Genomic DNA, 19,099 nt, shown 5'->3' on the forward strand with positions numbered 1-19,099 from the left:
TAAATTATTACTGTCTATAAAAACAAATAATATCACGATTCCAAGTGTACCAACTTTATCTGCCCCCAGGTTTTCTCTGAAGGAGGTAAAAGAAATGGTGAGAATTTAAGGGTAAACTGTTTCGTTCAAAAAATTGTTCTAGATACAAACAGATGATATTCGTATTTACCTTACAAGTAGAATATGTTTGTATGGTTTAGATTATAGACAGAACATCTGTTTTAGTTATACCTCCTATGCTACTTTCCTGCCCATTCTTCTAGTTTATAAAAGTTGTTCTGAGCAGATCCTGTTCAGGTTTAATTATCTAGTATCATTTAGAATCATCATTACTTGTAGATCATTCATAGATATATGGATAAGACATTTCATAGCAGATAATACATATGTTTGCAATAAATCTAGTTTTTCTCCTTTATAAGAAAACCAAAAATATATGAATTAAAAATATTTCTTGCTATATCCTTTTACAAGATCTCATCTACATCTCTCATCTTCTACAAGAATAAACAAAAATATATTTTTTGCATCTCTACACAAAGATAACCTGTATAAACAAAACATCAACTATAAACCCATTGTGATTTATTTTATGATACTCACAATTTCATCCTCAAGGTCCCGGGTAACCTGATGCACCTCTTTGGAAGCAAGCAGGATTCTTCTTCTCTCCTTCAGTGGCTCAATAAGACGCACGATCCTTGTTCCTACCTCATTCTGCTTCTCCTCTACTGCTTCCTGGCTTGCCACATCCAATGGAAAAGTTGCAATCTGTGCTTGAAGCTCTCCTACCTCCTTGTACCACTCCTCCATTTGTGATTCCATGCTCTGCATTGGAAAGAAGAAGCTCAGATCAAAAATGATTTGGGAGAGATGACCACTACACCACATCTCACCCACTTAAAGTTTGTTAAACCTTCTGAAAACATGTTTTCCAAAAACAGACAACAAGATAATTTCATAGCAGTTAATGATCAGTTCCATTGCTCAGATTTCTGAAAGAACCTCTAGAGTGATAAAAAGCTGGCACTGGCAAAACAATGATTATGAGGAACATATATTTTTTGGTGGGGCATTCTTTCTTTTTTTTTTGTAGTCAATGGCCTAGATTCAGACACTTGTGAGGTACCTGGGACCCCATATTCACAGACGCTTCTATCCTGCTTTAAATGCTTTGTGGACAGCGTGATATATGAATTAATGAAGCGGAAATAGTTGGAATTGGGTAAGCGCGAACCACAGTGATGGTGACAGATACATCAAACTAGGCACCTGAAAGTGGCGTGGTTCTATTACATAACTATTTATGGACTCTCACAGTAGAGACCAACTAGCGGGGCATGCCTCTCATTTAATGCTTCGGATATAACTACTCGGATACCCCCTGGCAAACATTGGGATTAAAGAGACAGTAAACACTAAAATTGTTATTGTTTAAAAAAATAGATAACGCCTTTACTGCCCATTCCCCAGCTTTGCACAACCAACATTGTTATATTAATACACTTTATAACATTAAAACCTCTAAATTTCTGCCTGTTTCTAAGCCACTACAGACGGCCAACTGTAAGGGCTTAGAAACAGGCAGAAATGTAGAGGTTTAAATCACACAATTTTTTTATTAGCTTTTCACAACAGAGGTCTTATCGCATGCTTTTTTATTAGCTTTTCACAACAGAAGACCGCTAGTTCATGTGGGCCATATAGATAACATTGTGTTCATGCCCGTTGAGTTATTTATGAGTCAGCACAACACAGCACTAATTGGCTAAAATGCAAGTCAATAGATAATAAATAAAGTCATGTGATCAGGGGCTGTCAGAAGAGGCTTAGATACAAGATAATCAGAGAGGTAAAAAGTGTATTTATATAACTGTGTTGGTTGTGCAAAACTGGGGAATGGGTAATAAAGGGATTATCTATCTTTTTAAACAATAAAAATTATATTGCAGACGGTCCCTTTAAGTGCAGGATTTGATAAACTAGCATATATCAATGACAGTTGGTTTCCATAATTTTATTTGATTTTGATGTAATTTTCCTTTTGCAAAACTCCAGTAAAAAAATATTTTCAAAAAGGTGCCTATGATTGCGGCAAGTGTTTCTCTCTCTACTTTTCTGTGAGCTATATATATATATATATATATATATATATATATATATATATATATATATATATATATATATATATATCATGATTCAGAGTATACAATTTAATTTTTTAAAATAAATTCTGTTATCAAATTATTTGTTTTGTACTTGTCGTATTCTTTGCTAAAGAGCATACCTTGGTAGGTAGCATGCACGTGCCTGGATCGATACATATCAGGAAACACTGCTGCCATTTAGTTTCACGTAATGCACTCTTGAGCCTAACTAACTGCTTTTCAACAAAGGATACCAATTTAACTAAGTAAATTTGATAATTGAAGTAAATTGGTAAAAAAAAAACATAATTGATGCTTACCTGATAATTTAATTTCCAACAAGGGGAGGAGAGTCCACGGCTTCATTCATTACTGTTGGGAATTAAGAACCTGGCCACCAGGAGGAGGCAAAGACACCCCAGCCAAAGGCTTAAATACCTCTCCCACTTCCCTCATCCCCCAGTCATTCTGCCGAGGGAACAAGGAACAGTAGGAGAAATATCAGGGTATAAATGGTGCCAGAAGATGAATTAAATTTATGTCCGCCCATCGGAGGTACGGTCGGGAGCTGTGGACTCTCCTCCCCTCAATGGAAATTAAATTATCAGGTAAGCATAATTTATGTTTTCCATCTAAAGGCGAGGAGAGTCCATGGCTTCATTCATTACTGTTGGGAACATATACCCAAGCTCTAGAGGACACTGAATGAAACCGGGAGGGTAAAGGCGGACCCTAATCTGAGGGCACCACAGCCTGCAAAACCTTTCTCCCAAAAACAGCTTCTGCAGATGCAAAAACATCAAACTTGTAAAACTTTGTAAAAGTGTGTATGGAGGACCAGGTAGCCGCCTTACAAATTTGCTCCATAGAGGCCTCATTCTTGAAGGCCCAAGTCGAAGCCACAGCTTTAGTTGAATGAGCCGTGATCCTCTGAGGAGGCTTATGTCCCGCTGTCTCATAGGCCAAATGAATCAAGCCCCTGAACCAAAAGAACAAAGAAGTAGAAGAGGCCCTCTTCCCCTTGCGCTTCCCTGAATACACCACAAAAAGAGATGTAGACTGTCTGAAATCCTTCGTAGCCTGAAGATAGAACTTTAAGGCACGAACCCAATCCAGGTTATGAAGTAACCTCTCGTTAGAAGAAGAAGGGTTAGGACACAAAGAAGGAACAACTATTTCCTGATTGATGTTACGGTTAGACACCACCTTGGGAAGAAATCCCAAACCCGTGCGAAGCACAGCCTTATTCACATTAAAAACCAGATAAGGATGCTCACATTGCAAGGCAGCCAGTTCAGATATTCTGCGTGCTGATGCAATAGCCAACAGGAAGAGAACCTTCCAGGACAAAATCTTAATGTTAACGGAATGCATAGGCTCAAACAGAACCTTCTACAATACCCTAAGGACCAAGTTTAAGCTCCATGGAGGAGTAGACTGTCTAAAGACAGGCCTGATTCTAGACAGAGCCTAAACAAAAGATTGAATGTCAGGGAGCTCAGCGAGCCTCCTATGCAACAAGACGGATAAAGCCAAAATCTGTCCCTTTAAGGGACCCTTCTCCAAACTGTTTTAGAGAAAGGACAGAATCCTGGATACCTTCACCTTGTGCCAAGGATATCCATGCTTCTTACACCAGGACAAGTAAGTCCTCCACACCTTATGGTAGATGCGACGAGTGGCTGACTTCCTTGCCTAAAGTAGAGTGTCAATCACACTTTAAGAAAAGCCTCTCTTGGCCAAGACTAGGTGTTCAAGCTCCACGTAGTCAGCCTCAGAGAATCTAGATTCCTGCGACAGGGTAACCTCCATAGCGGAGAGGATGACATCCCCACCAGATCCGCAAACCACGTCCTCAGCGGCCACTATGGAGCAATCAGAATGGCCCAAAGCTCGCCCATGTTTGATGCATGCCACTACACGAGGTAGAAGTGGTAATGGTGGAAAAATGTAAACTAGGCTGAACCCCCAAGGTACCGCTAAGGCATCTATCAGCTCTGCCTGGGGATCCCTGGACCTCGACCCGTATCAGGATAGCTTGCAATTGAGACGCCATAAGATCTATCTCCGGCATTCCCCATCTGAGACAAATCTCCGCAAACACCTCAGGGTGAAGAGACCATTCCCCTGGATGGAAGGATTCCATGCTGAGAAAGTCCGCTTCCCAGTTGTCCACACCTGGACTGTGAATCGCTGAGAGCGAGCAGCTGTGGGACTCCGCCCACTCCAAGATCTGAGACACCTCCCTCATTGTTAGCGAGCTCCTTGTAGCCCCTGATGGCACTTGTGTCCGTGGTCACAATCTCCCAGGACGGTCTAAAGAAGGATGTCCCCATGGACAGTTGCTCCGGATGGATCGACCATGAGAGGGAGTTCCAAATATAAGCATCCATGGATATCTGCTGTGATAGATCTGAATGATAGCCGTTCCACTGTCTCAACATGCACAATTAAAGAGGTCTGAGATGGAACCTGGTGAATGGAAACCATGAGCCCGATCACCTCTATACACTGAGCCACCGAGGGTCTTGAGGAGGACTGAAGGGCAAGACAGGTGGACGCAATCTTCCTGCGTCGCTGGTCTGTGAGAAAGATTTTTATGGACATAGAGTCTATTATCGTGCCCAGGATCTCCACCCTGTTGCTGGGAACCAGGGAACTCTTTTCGAAGTTGATCTTCCAACCGTGAGATTGGAGCAAAAGAAGAAATGCCCTCGAATGATTCTCTGCAAGACTGAGCAACGGCACCTGGACTAGGATGTCGCCCAGATAAGGCACCACAGCAATGCCTCTGGATCTGGCCACTGCAAGTAGCGCCCCCAGAACCTTCGTGAAGACTCTCTGGGCCATCACCAGACCAAAAGGAAGGGCCACACTGGAAATCTTAGGAACTTGAAGTGGTCCCTGTGAATTGGCACATGAAGGTAAGCGTCCTTCAAGTCTATAGTTGTCATGAACTGTCCCTCTTGAACTATGGGCAGGATAAATCTGATTGTTTCCATTTTGAACGACGGAAAGTTCAGAAACTTGTTTAAACACTTTAGGTCCAGAATCGGGCAGAACGTGCCCTCCTTCTTTGGAACCACAAAAAGATTGGAATAATACCCTAGACCCTGTTCTGCTTCGGGAACTGTTACGATAACGCAGAGAGAGGCGAGATCTCTCACACACTCTAGAAAGGTCTCTCTCTTTTCTGGTCTTGAAGACAGGTTTGACAGGCAGAATCTGCCCCTAGGCGGATGGGATCTGAACCCTATCCTGCAACCCTGGTTGAGCACTTCCAGAATACAAGGGTCCTGCAACCAGGCTTCTGAGAAGAGAGATAATCTGCCCCCTACTTGGTCCAGAGACCGGTCGGGGCCGCCCCTTCATGCCGATTTCATCTCGGTGGGCTTCTTGCTCTGCTTAGACTTGTTCCAAGATTGAGCCGGCTTCCAAGTTCCCTTGGACTGGACTGCTTTTGCGGCGGGCTGCTGGAGCTGCGCCTTGTCCGCACGAAAGGGACAAAAAGTAGATCCCTTAGACTTAGCCTTCTTATCCTGCGGTAGGAAAGCTCCCTTGCCTTCCGTAACCGTGGATATGATCAAATCCAATCCTGGACCGAACAGGATCTTTCCTTGAAAAGGCAGGGTCAACAGCCTTGACTTAGAGGTCATGTCCGCAGACCAAGACTTTAGCCACAGAGCCCTGCAAGCTGAAACTGAAAAACCTGACACCTTAGCGTTTAGGTGAATATTTTGCATATTGGCATCACAGATTAAAGAATTGGCAACCTTCAACATCTTAATCTTATCCTGTATCTCGTTGATGGAAGTCTCTCCCTCGACCATTTCACACAGGGATTCACACCAATATGTTGCAGCTCCAACAACCGCCGCAATGGCTGCTGCCAGCTAAAAAACAAACCCTGTGTGCTGAAACATCTTTCTTAACATGTTTCCCAGCTTTTTATCAATGGGCTCTTTAAACGATGAACTATCCTCGAGCGGAATAGTTGTCCGCTTCGCGAGCGTAGAGAAAGCACCATCCACCTTAGGGACGGTACCCCACAGCTCAAGCTGAGAGTCCGGAACGGGGAACAGTTTCTTAAAGGAAGAAGAAGGGGAAAAGAAAGAACCTAATCACTCCCATTCATTCTTAATAATATTAGCCATCTTAACGGGAACCGGGAAAATCTGAGGTACTACCCTGTCCTCGTATACCTTATCTAGCTTAGTTATTGAAGGTTCCTCCGGAATCTAAGGTTCCGGAACCTCCAGAGTAGCAAGCACCTGCCTCAGCAAAAAACGCAAATTCTCCATCCTAAACCTAAAATCAGGCTCCTCTGCAGCTGGAGGTTTAAATGACACAGACTCCGACCCAGAAGGGGCCTCCTCTGAAGAGTCGGAGTGGGCCTTGTCATCGTATAATGACTCTGGACCGGGCCACCATGATACACCCTATGCTTGCGCTTAGCAGAACGTGGTAAGGCATGGATCACTTTCGAAACCGCCGATTCCAGTTGGTCTGCAATGACTGACGGCAAACGAATCTCTCCCGAAGGAGTAACAGTTGAACCCCTGGGCGCTGCATATTCAATTGGAGATGAATTCAGGGAATGCACCTCACGGGAAGAGGACCCCTCAGAGGTGGACGGCTCAGTAGTACTAGACATCCGTTTACATTTAAATGTTGTAACTTTATCAAGGCATGTGGAAAATAGTTGAGCAGGCTGATCTACCAGAACCTCTTCACTATAAACACTGGAATGAGACTTTGTTAAAGAGGGAGAACCCTCTAACGCGTCAGAGTCCTCCATAGCTTGCGCTCTTATTACGGACTAGCTTAACTTATAAATAGGCAACTTTATACCTCCAATGGCCGGGCCACTCATCATCCCCTAGGACCCGGACTACACAAACCGTTTTGTCTCCTGCGCCGCTGATCAACAGAGAAAGAGAGATAGGCACACCCGGTCACATGGAATGCCTGGCAGGACCGCCCCTGCACTAAAGACAAAATGCACAAAAAAGGACCATGCAATACTCCCCCTGTTCAATAATCCCCTTTCCAGGAATATTAACCCTCGATTCTTTAAAGATAAAATACGTCACACTGTCTTCCATGCTATCATTATGAATAAAAAAATGGAACGATCTTACCAGAATCTACGCCGTGGAACAGGAACACGGCCCTTCAAGTGTGACAGGTTAGTAGCCTCGCTCCTGACATGGACTTGAGTGCAGAAAGCAGGCAGCGAAACTCGTCAACGCTGATTGCTTGTGGAGCTGTTAATATGAGTCGGGATGGAAAGATTCTCCCTGAATCTCCGGACTCTAACTTTCGCCCAGGCTCTCACTGAAAGGCTGACAGGACTAATTAAAACTCCAGTCCCACTGTGAAGAGTACTACCCTCCATAAGAGACTACTCCGATCTTCGGCACATCTTTGCCATCCTCCTGTGACAAAAGACAAAGAATGACTGGGGGATGAGGGAAGTGGGGGAGGTATTTAAGCCTTTGGCTGGGGTGTCTTTGCCTCCTCCTGGTGGCCAGGTTATTAATTCCCAACAGTAATGAATGAAGCTGTGGACTCTCCTCCCCTTTAGATGGAAATTAGTTTTTAAATTGCATGCCACCAATCAGCATCCGCTACCCAGGTGCTAAACCAGAAATTAATGTAAATCTGTTTACTTAATAAACTGATTAATAAATTATAATTAACTGAGCAGAAACAATTCTAAACCATCTAAGGGAACAGAAGAGTTAATAGCTTTGCAGTATAAAATTTGTTTTTATTTTGCTCCTTCTACACCAGTGAACCACAATGCTTATTCATACCACATTTATATGGACAGGTTTATGATTGGCTGTTCTAGCACAGTCATGGCGAACCTTGGTACTCTCTGTTTCAGAACTACATTTCCCATAATGCAATCTGAAGTACAGTTGAGCTTCATGGGAAATGTAGTTCTGGAACGTCTGGAGTGCCATGACTGTTTTAGGAGTTTTAGTCCAAATGAAACTTTTATGATTCAGATAGAGCATGCAATTTTAAGCAACTTTCTAATTTACTGCTATTATCATTTTTTCTTTGTTCTCTTGGTATCTTTATTTGAAAAAAAACTAGAATGTAAGCTTAGGAGCTGGCTCATTTTTGGTTCAGCACCTTGGTAGCGCTTGCTGATTGGGGGCGACATTTATCCACCAATCAGCAAGCGTTAACCAGGTGCTGAACCACAAATGGGCCAGTTCCTAAGCTTATACATTCCAGCATCTTCAAATAAAGAAACCAAGAGAATAAAGAAAATTTGATAAAAGGAGTAAATTAGAAAGTTGCTTAAAATTGCTGCTCTATCTGAATCCTGAAAGAAAATATTTTGGGTTTCATATCCCTTTAAAGGGATAGGAAAGTCAAAATTAAACTTGCATGATTCAGATAGATCAGGTCATTTTAAGACACTTTTAAATTCACTTCTATTTTCAAATGTGCTTCGTTCTCTTAGTATCCCTTGTTAAAAAATGAATACGCACACATCATACACTAGTGGGAGCTGCTGCTAATTGGTGCCTGCACACATTTGTCTCTTGTGATTGGATAGCTAGATGTGTTCAGCTTCCTGTCAGTAGTGCAATGCTGTTCCTTCAGCAAAGGATAACAAGAGAATGAAGCAAATTTAATAATAGAAGTAAATTGGAAAGTTGTTTAGAATTATATGTTCTATCTGAATCATAAAAGAAAATATTTTGGGTTTCATATCCCTTTAAGCAGAAGACGTTCTGTAAACACATCTATATGCTTATTCCATAATTCGTAAGGCTCCCTCAAATCATCTGTAAACAAGAACATAAAACCTCTTGCCCAAGAAAAGACAGAGGAGACATAAGACATCAGAAATCATTTGAGTTTGTTTACATCTATATATAACATTCTTTTTCTGCCTCAAGCGGAGCAAAAAAGCTTTGATCATTGATTTACAATCTTGTCTATCTAATAAGATTTGAAAAGTATTACTGAGTCAGCTTAATAGCGAGAATCAATTTGCGTTGCTTTTCAAATATACGAAAAATACTTTTTTTTTTTATTTAGACGTAAACAAGAGATAAATGATTTCAGTTGGAAAGCAGATCAAGCCAAGGTGAATTGTGATAGGACACAGTACAAAAAAGAGGTGGGAATGAAAGATGAGAATTAAAAAAAGGAACAAAACAGAAAAAAAACTACTATACCCCTTATTCATGCAGTTTTGGGTTGGGTTACAAACTGCACATTGATGAATGGTCGGATGTTATCTGCAACATGCTGTTAAAAGGGGAGAATTGGTCATTTTTGGGTCCTGTTATGTATTATAGCCCACCCCCAATAATCTGCAACTTTATAGGTGGTGAAATGTAAATGAATATGAGATGTTACAGTGACACAGATGATCGATTCATTTGACTTCTACAAATTGTTTTTTGTATCTAAAGAATCTCCAATTGAACCTTAAATGGCAATGAAAGTCAAATTTGCTTCATTTTTTTGGTATCCTTAGTTGAAAAGCATACATAGGTAGGCTCGATTGGTGGCTGCACACGTATGCCTCTTGTGATTGGCTCACCAGATGTGTTAAGGAAGCTTCCAGTAGTGCAGTGTTGCCATGGAGCTACAGCAACAAATATGAAAATGTTCTTTTTGAACTTCGATATTCCTTTAATGAGACACAAGAAGATAATATGGTTCTTAAAGGGACAGTCTAGTCAAAACTAAACTGTCATGATTCAGATAGGGCATGTAATTTAAAAACAACTTGCTAATTTACTTTTATCATCAAATTTGCTTTGATCTCTTTGTATTCTTTGTTAAAAGCTAAACCTAGGTAGGCTCATAATCTAATTTCTAAGCCCTTGAAGGCCGCCAATTATCTGAAGACAATTGACCGTTTTCACAGCTAGAGGGCGTTAGGTCATGTGTTTCATATAAAAAACATTGTGCTCACGCAAGTGGAGTCAGCACTGATTGGCTAAAATGCAAATCTGTCAAAAGAACTGAGATAAGGGGGAAGTGTAGAGGCTTAGATACAAGGTAATCACAGAGGTAAAAAGTGCATTAATATAACCGTGTTGGTTATGCAAAACTGGGGAATGGGTAATAAAGGGGTTATCTATCTTTTAAACAATAACAATTCTGGAGTAGACTGTCCCTTTACAGAGACACTACAGTCAATTTTGGTTGAACAAGTGGACATTTCATAATATAAAACGTCTTTTATTTATTAAAAATAGCATGCTTGTCCTTGTTCTTGTCAGGATTAAAGCGGCATATTCTTCTCTACCAATAGAAATCTCCCTAATCAGCCTGCGAACACCAGCAAGAACTGGTACTTCCGTATTAGTTATAATTTAAATTTTATCAGTATTTTCTTAACATTTTATAATAATTCTAAAAGTTTTAGCTGGTAGAACATTTTTGTTTTTTTTTAACCGCTTAATGATACAGATGTACCCAGAGCGTCATGTGTCCTAAGAAGTCTCGGATCTCACTCCCTGAGGTATTGAGCAATAGCGCAATCTCGCCACTGTCTGCCAGACCTCCACTAATTAACCCCATGGGGGCCGATTTATTATGCTGCGAATGCAGCAGTTTTTGGCGCGACCCTTCAGGCTCTCTGGAAACATAAGTTAAGAAGCAGCAGTCATAAGACCGCTGCTCCTTAATTCGTCTGCCCCCTCTGAGGTGGCGGACAGTAATCAGCCTGATCGGATCCAATCGGGATGATTTACACCCCCTGCTAGCGGGCGATTGGCCTTGAATGTGAAGGGGGGGCAGTATTGCACAAGCATTTCACGAGAAATGCTTGTGCAATGATAAATGTCGACAGCGTATGCTATCAGCATTTATCAATGTCGGGCGGATCATGTCCGTCCGACAAAGGATAAATCAGACTTAAAATGACAACGCACGTAACTATGGCAGCAGTGCTTACAACAATGTTTTGCAGCAATGATATAGATTGTTGGAAACACTGTTGCCACAGAGTGCTAAAATTATGTGCACACTCTTGAGCCTACCTAGATGTACCCTTCAACAAAAGAAACCAAGAGAACAAAGCATATTTTATAATGGAAGTGAATTGGAATTGTTTTAATTGCATGCTCTGTCTCCTTTTTTCTGAACCTGTGTAAAAGTAACCCAGGGGTACCTGGGGCATTGACAAGGGGTATTCCAGCACTTTCCCTTTCCATGTCTGGTTAGTGACATTTGATAGAACTGGAGTTAAAGGGACAAGAAATCTAATTTTTTCTTTCATGGTTTTGCTAGAGCCGGTGATTTTAAACAACTTTTCAATTTACTGATATTATTTAATTTGTTTTGTTCTCTTGATATCCCTTGTTGAAAAGCATACATAGGTAGGCTCAGAAGCTGCTGATTGGTGGCTGCACATATATGCCTCATGTTATTGGCTCACCCATGTGCATTGTTGTTTCTTCAACAAAGGATACTAAAAGAATTAAGCAAATGAGATAATAGAAGTCAATTGGAAAGTTGTCTAAAATCATGAAATATTTTCTTGGGTTTCATGCACCCTATCAACAGCACTTCAAAACTCACCTCACTCCTTTCTGGAGGTAAACTAAGGGATGCTGGGAAAGTGGGAGGGATTAAAAACTTTGCTGCATTGGGTGTTTTTGGCTCCTCCTAGTGGACTGGTATTTAATCCTACATGTGATGGCTCATGGACTCTCATCATCTTATGAAATAAAAAAATCTGCCATAATGGAATGTTCCAGGTAAAGGGTTCAATTCCCAAGTATACCACAAAGAAGCGAACCTGATAAGCTTCGTATGTGATGTAGTTAGATAACGAAATATAGTAACAAGAATATAAGTTCCCCCATCATGTTTTTTTTTCTAATGCAAGTGACATATTATTAAAAAGAAAGTGTACTGTAAAAATGTCTCCCATTCTATTTGTTCCCTGATGGAGTGTATTAAAATGCCTACAAATAGCTCCTTTACCTATAGTTTGGTATTTGGAATAGTTGATTTTGCCTGTGGTATCCACATCTGCACTGAAAATTGTAATACTTAATTACAATAGAAAAACTATGTAAACACAACCAGCAGAAGAAATTGCACTCCCAACAGGGTGTAGGAGAGATAAGTAAGACAATGTTAGTTTTCAATTGGGCTTTGGAATACAGACAGATATAAGATATAGAAGCATGTGTGTGTATAGAAAGTGATAAAAAAGGAGATCTGGTTCCCCTGAAGGCTCAGCCCATTTTAATGGGCTGTGTTTTCAAGAAAACAAAACCAGCTATTTCATATACAAAATAATACCGAAGGATGGTTTTCTCATACATTTTATACTCAAGTGATTGGAAACACATTTTACAATACACTGTCCTTTTAAAGAACTATATGTGTGCTGTGGTTGTGTGTAAGTTGCTTTCTTTATTTCTCTGGAAGTTGCTTTATTTTTTTGTTGATCTAATATTTCCTAAGATTTGCTGTATTTGCATTCAGTGAAACTAGATTTTAAAATACACGCATAAAGACAGTAAACTATATCTGACCTATTTGTCTCACGCTGCGCTATGGACAATTGTCCCTTTTCTTTAACCTAATTATAGTTACATGTTGCAATTAGGTACACGCATGCCTGGAGGGATACTTGCTACAAAATGCCGGAGAAACATGAAAATGAACATTTGACTTTCATATACCTTGAAGGTAAAGAAAAAGCAGTTTAACTTAAAGGGATACTAAACCCAATTTTTTTTCTTTCATGATTCAAATAGAGCATGCAATTTTAAGCAACTTTCTAATTTACTCCTATTATCAAATTTTCTTTGTTCTCTTGATATCTTTATTTGAAAAGCAAGAATGTAAAGCTTAGGAGCTGGCCCATTTTTGGTTCAGCACCTGGGTTGCGCTTGCTTATTGGTGGCTAAATGTATCCACCAATCAGCAAGTGCTATCCAGGGTCCTGCACAAAAAATGGTCCGGCTCCTTAGCTTAGATTCCTGCTTTTTCAAATAAAGATAGCAAGAGAACAAAGAAAAAATGATAATAGGAGTAAATTAGAAAGTTGCTCAGAAATGCCTGCTCTATCTGAATCCTGAAAGAAAAAATGTGGGTTTAGTATCCCTTTAAGCTTGAAACTAGAAGGAAGCGAATGTCTGTGCACAGCTGATCCATGGAACAGAAGCTCATTGGCTAATAAGGAAGACACCCACCGCTCTATTGGTACAAAATGACATAACACCCAAGCATAAGAACAAAAAAACAAATATACGTTTAGGGATAGCAACATTTCATTTTAAAAAAAAACCTGTAAAATATTTTAAAAAATAATAATTTTAAAGGGACAGTCTACTTGATTTTTTTATTGTTTAAAAAGATAAATAACGGCTTTACTACTTTTTTTTTTAGCTTTTTACAATCTTGGAATGCAGTCAGACTAGTTCATGTGTGTCATATAGATAATATTGTGCTCACTCCCGTGGAGAATGACAATGGTTATGCAATAACCAACACTAATTGGATAAAATGCAAGGGGATTATCCTTCTTTTGAAACAATAACAATTTTCAAGTGGACTGTCCGTTGGTGCTCAAACATTATATTTTTAGAACGATTTGAATGTTTCTTTGATCCTCTATTGAACGCTACTGTATCATGAAGATAAATATGGGGCAGTAAGCATAACCATATTTACACTGAGCTAAATATTTATGGGTAACATGACAATACTATTATAGGTAATAGCAAATTTATAAAAAGAAAACAAATGGAAACCATACAATGTCAGAGAGGGATCTATATATAGAAAATGGAATAGCTGGACCTCTGGTAAGAAATTGCCTATTTCATGACTTTCTAATAGTCAATCGGTTGAATACATAGTTAGACTTACCTCTAATTTCTTTAGCTGAGTGTTGACTCTGGAGATGTCAAGATTTGGCTCCACGGGCCGAAGCTGTTCCTCAAGCCTATGGAGCCGCTTGCCCAGGTCAGAATAGTTCTGCACCACTAGGTCTGCTTTGTTGGCCTGGAAAAGCTGCTGAGCTTTGGCCTGGGTGCTGGACTCCAACTCGACCCAACACTGACGGATCTCCTCTAGTTTCTTGTTCACTACACCAGCCAGCTCAGGTTTCTCCTGGATAAGCTGACGGCCTTCCTAAAGAATCAAACACAAACATGTTGTCCATCGTATGTCCCAAGATAAAAACATCCCTGACCTAATAATAATAGGAGTAAATTAGAAAAGTTGCTAAAATTGCATGCTCTATCTGAATCATGAAAGAAAAAATTTGGGTTTAGTGTCCCTTTAAGAAAAACACAATTTATGTAAGAACTTACCGGATAAATTAATTTCTTTCATATTGGCAAGAATCCATGAGCTAGTGACATATGGGATATACATTCCTACCAGGAGGGGGGCAAAGCTTACCAAACCTCAAAATGCCTATAAATACACCTCCCACCACACCCACAATTCAGTTTAACCAATAGCCAAGTAGTGAGGTGATAACAAAAGGAGTAAAAAAAGCATACAAAAAGAGGAACTGGAAATATAATTGTGCTTTTATACAAAAAAAACATAACCACCATAAAAAGGGTGGGCCTCATGGACTCTTGCCAATATGAGTCCATGAGCTAGTGACGTATGGGATAGAAATACCCAAGATGTGTAAGTCCACAGAAGAGTCACTAGAAAGGGAGGGATACAATAACAACAGCTATTTCCACTGAGATATTAAATCCCCCCCAAAATTAAGTTTTTTTTAAAAAAAAACTTAAATCAAAAGCAGTAGAATCAAACTGAGACAGCTGCCTGAATAACTTTTCTACCGAAGACTGCTTCAGAAGAAGCAAATACATCAAAATGGTAAAAACAAGAAAAGTATGCAAAGAAGACCAAATTACTGCTTCGCAAATTTGATCATCCGAAGCTTCATTCTGAAAAAGCCCAAAAAATGGCAACTGAACTTAGCAGAATGAGCTTTAAATCTCTGAGGCAGAGAAGCTTTAACCAGGATGTCAAAAGAAATGGCAGAGGTTTACATCCAAAGAATGTAAAGAACTCTCAAATAATTCTTTAGGATTAGGACACAAAGAAGGAACAACAATTTCTCTACTAATGTTGTTCAAATTCACAATCTTAGGAAAAAAAGAAGTCCACAAAACAACTTATCTAGATGAAAAAATCTGATAAGGAGACACACAAGAGAGAGCTGATAAATCAGGAACTCTTCTAGCAGAAGAGATAGCCAAAAGAAACAACACTTTCCAAGAAAGTAGATAATCTTCAAATAAAATATAGGCTCAAAAGAAAGAGCCTACAAAATCCTTAAACCAAATTAAGACTCCAAAAAGGAGAAATTAATAAATTAACAGGCTTGATACAAACCAAAGCCTGAACAAAACAGTGAATATCAGGAAGTTTAAACAATCTTTCTAGGAAATTAAACAGAAAGAACAGAGATTTGTCCCTTCAAAAAATTTGCAGACAAACTTATCCAAACCATCCTGAAGGAACTGTAAAATCCTAGGAATTCTAAAAGAATGCCAAGAGAATTTATGAGAAGAACACCATAAAATATAGGTTTTCCAAACCTGATAATACATGTTCCTTGAAACAGACTTATAAGCCTGCAACATAGTGATAAAAACCGAGTCAGAGAAACCTCTATGACTAAACACTAATCAATTTCCATACCTTGAAATTAGTAATTTAAGATCCCGATGGAAAAATGGCCCCTGAAACAAGAGGGCTGGCCAAAGAGAAAGCGGCCAAGGATGGCAACTGGAAATCCGAGCAAGATCCACATACCAAACTTGTGAGGCCATTCTGATGTTATCAGAAACACATAAGACTGTTCCAATATGATCTTGGAGATCACCCTTGGAAGAAAAAAACAGAGGCGGAAAGATGTAGCCAGGTTGCAAAACCAAGATACTGCTAATGCATCCACCATTTCCGCCTGAGGATCCCTGGACCTGAAAAGGTACCTGGGAAATTGAGAAAACACATCTGTATAGAGATACCACTCTCCCGGATGTAAAGACTGACGGCTGAGATAATCCACCTCCCAAATGTCTAAACCTGAGATATAAATCGTAGAAAATAGACAGGAGATGAATTCCACCTAAGAGCGTATTTAAGATACTTCTTAATTGCTATGGAACTGTGAGTCCCTATTTGATGATTGACATTTACCACAGTTGTGATATTGTCTGTCTAAAAGCAAAATGAAAAGTTCTCTCCTAAAAGAGGCCAAGCCTGAAAGAGCTCTGAAAATAGCACGGAGTTCTAAAATATCGATTGGAAACCTCGCCTCTTGAAGTTTCCAAACCCCTTGTGCTATCTGAGACCCTCAGACAGCTCCCCAACCTGTAAGACTTGCATCCATTAAGAATACAGTCCAGGAAGGACGAACAAAAGGAGGCCCCCTGAATAAAACAATGATAGACTAATCACCAAATCAGAAAGACTTGAGCGTTGGGATTTAAGAATATCAACTGATATCCAAAAACAATCCCTGCACCATTGATTCAGTATGCAAAGCAAAAGAGGTCTCAGATGAAAACGTCCGATGCTGCAGTTATGAGACCTAAAACTTCCATGCACATAGCCACTGAAAGGAATGTTCTAAACTGTAAGTTAGACAGGCTAACGCCAATTACAATTTACTTTTTACTTTTGTCTGATAAAGACAAAGTCATGAACACAGAATCCATCTAGAAACCCAAAGAGGTGACCCTTGTCTGAGGAATCACGAAACTCTTAGGTAAAATAAATCCTCTAATCATGGCTTGAAGAAACAAAACTAGTTGCTTCATGATAGATTCTAATAAAAGAAAAGATTAAGCTAATACCAAGATACCATCCAAATAAGATTCATAAAGCTGTCGCTAGACCAAATGGAAAAGCGACAAATTGGTAAAGCTTATCTAAAAAAGAGAATCTCAGAAACCAAAAGTGGTCTGAATGAAATAAAATATGAGGATAAACGTCCTGTAAAATTGAGTGGACATGAAATGAACTTGCTGAACAAAAGGAATAATAGTGCTTATAGTTGCCAACTTGAAGTTGAAACTCTTACAAAACAATATAAAGTCTTCAGATCTAAGATTGGACTGAATAAACCTTTCTTCTTTGGGACAAAGAATAGAATTGAATAGAAACCCAATCCCTGTTCCTGCTAAAGAACTGGTATAATCACTCCTGAAAAAAATTCACAGAGTGTACTGAGAAAGAAAGAATCTTCCCATTGAAGGTTTCATTCTAAAAATCTATTCAAACCCTAAGAATAATATAGATTTTGGACTGAATTCATCCAAAAACAATTAAATCTGCCCCCCACCAGAAGGACTGGTTTGAGAACCGCACCTTCATGCAGTCTAACTAGTAATTATATAGAGTTTTTCTCCCAGAAGGATACATAAAAACGCTTTTTCAGTGCTTACATTAACCAAATTAGCAGCTGATAAAAACAGTTGTTGTTATTACCCAAATAAATGGTACCCAATAAATTGACCTCAAAAGGCCGAAGGGCTGTATTAACCCTGCCGGGATATGCATCTATGACCCTTGGATCTAGAACAAGCGTTTGTAGTCAGGACATTCACCAACTGATCTACATCACCGGACTAAAAGTAGGGCAGAAAAAAAAACTCTAAACCTCCAGAAATAGTGGAGATAATGGAAATCAAACAAATTATTATCCTAACAAGCATTGAGATTATAAAATATATTTGAAATCATAATAATAGATATAGTAAACATAATAAAATGAATACATCAGAAGTAAATAAACAAAGTTATATACTTGAGAATCTGAAACTGCTTATGCTAACTGTTCAACAACAAAAAGTTTGAAAGAACAGTAATGTCAGCCACAGATAAAGCTGAGCTAAAAATATAAACAGTACGTGAATATGCTCTACTAAGGTTATATTCAAACTCTAAAGAATCCTAAAAGTAAGTACCAATTTCCATAGAAATAATAGTACAGTCCCAAAAGGGAATCAGGATAAACCATTCTTTAGAACATAATACAGATAGTACCTTGGAATAGGAAAAAACCTCAGGAGCAAATTAAAATCTTAAAATCCAGATTTTAAAATAACATACGGCTAGATTACGAGTTGTGCGTTAGTCTTAAAAAGTACCGTTGGCCGGTCCCAGCGCTGATTTTTAACGCCTGCTGGTATTACGAGTCTTGAAGGTACAGGTGTACCGCTCACTTTTTTGGCCAGACTTGGAAATACCGCAAATCCACTTACGTAAATTGCGTATCCTATATTTTCAATGGGACTTGCATAGCGCCGGTATTACGAGTCTGCCAAAAAGTGAGCGGTAGACCCTCTCCTGTCAACACTGGTACCGCATTTTAAAGTCAGTAGTTAAGAGTTTTACACTACAAAGCCGTAGCATAAAACTCTTAACTAAAGTGCTAATAAATACACTAACACCCATAAACTACCTATTAACCCCTAAACCGAGGGCCCCCCACATCGCAAACACTAAAATACATTTTTTAACCCCTAATTTGCCGAACCGGACATCGCCACCACTATAATAAATATATTAACCCCTAAACCGCCGCACTCACGCCTCGCAAACATTAGTTAAATATTATTACTTACGAACCCCTAATCTGCTGCCCCCAACATTGCCGACACCTACATTATATTTATTAACCCCTAATCTGCCGCCCCAAAATGTCGCCGCAACCTACCTACATTTATTAACCCATAATCTGCCGCCCCCAACGTCGCCGCCACTATATTAAAGTTATTAAACCCTAAACCTAAGTCTAACACTAACCCCTCCCTAACTTAAATATAATTTAAATAAATCTAAATAAAATTACTATCATTAACTACATTATTCCTATTTAAAATTAAATACTTACCTATAAAATAAACCCTAAGCTAGCTACAATATAACTTATAGTTACATTGTAACTAGCTTAGGGT

At 39.4% G+C, this 19,099-nt stretch overlaps 1 protein-coding gene across 1 annotated transcript in view; it reads right to left on the reverse strand.

Moving 5' to 3' along the window:
* SPTBN4 (spectrin beta, non-erythrocytic 4) overlaps positions 1 to 19,099 on the reverse strand; it is a 338,530-nt gene that overhangs the window by 85,058 nt on the left and 234,373 nt on the right. The window contains exons 21-22 of the mRNA XM_053721767.1: positions 14,028 to 14,291; positions 604 to 828 (exon numbers count right to left, since the gene is read on the reverse strand). Of these exons, the coding sequence (XP_053577742.1) occupies positions 604 to 828; positions 14,028 to 14,291 (489 nt within the window). The remainder of the gene's footprint in view (positions 1 to 603; positions 829 to 14,027; positions 14,292 to 19,099) is intronic.

The sequence above is a fragment of the Bombina bombina genome, chromosome 7, assembly GCF_027579735.1.
Source record: "Bombina bombina isolate aBomBom1 chromosome 7, aBomBom1.pri, whole genome shotgun sequence".
NCBI lineage: Eukaryota > Metazoa > Chordata > Amphibia > Anura > Bombinatoridae > Bombina > Bombina bombina.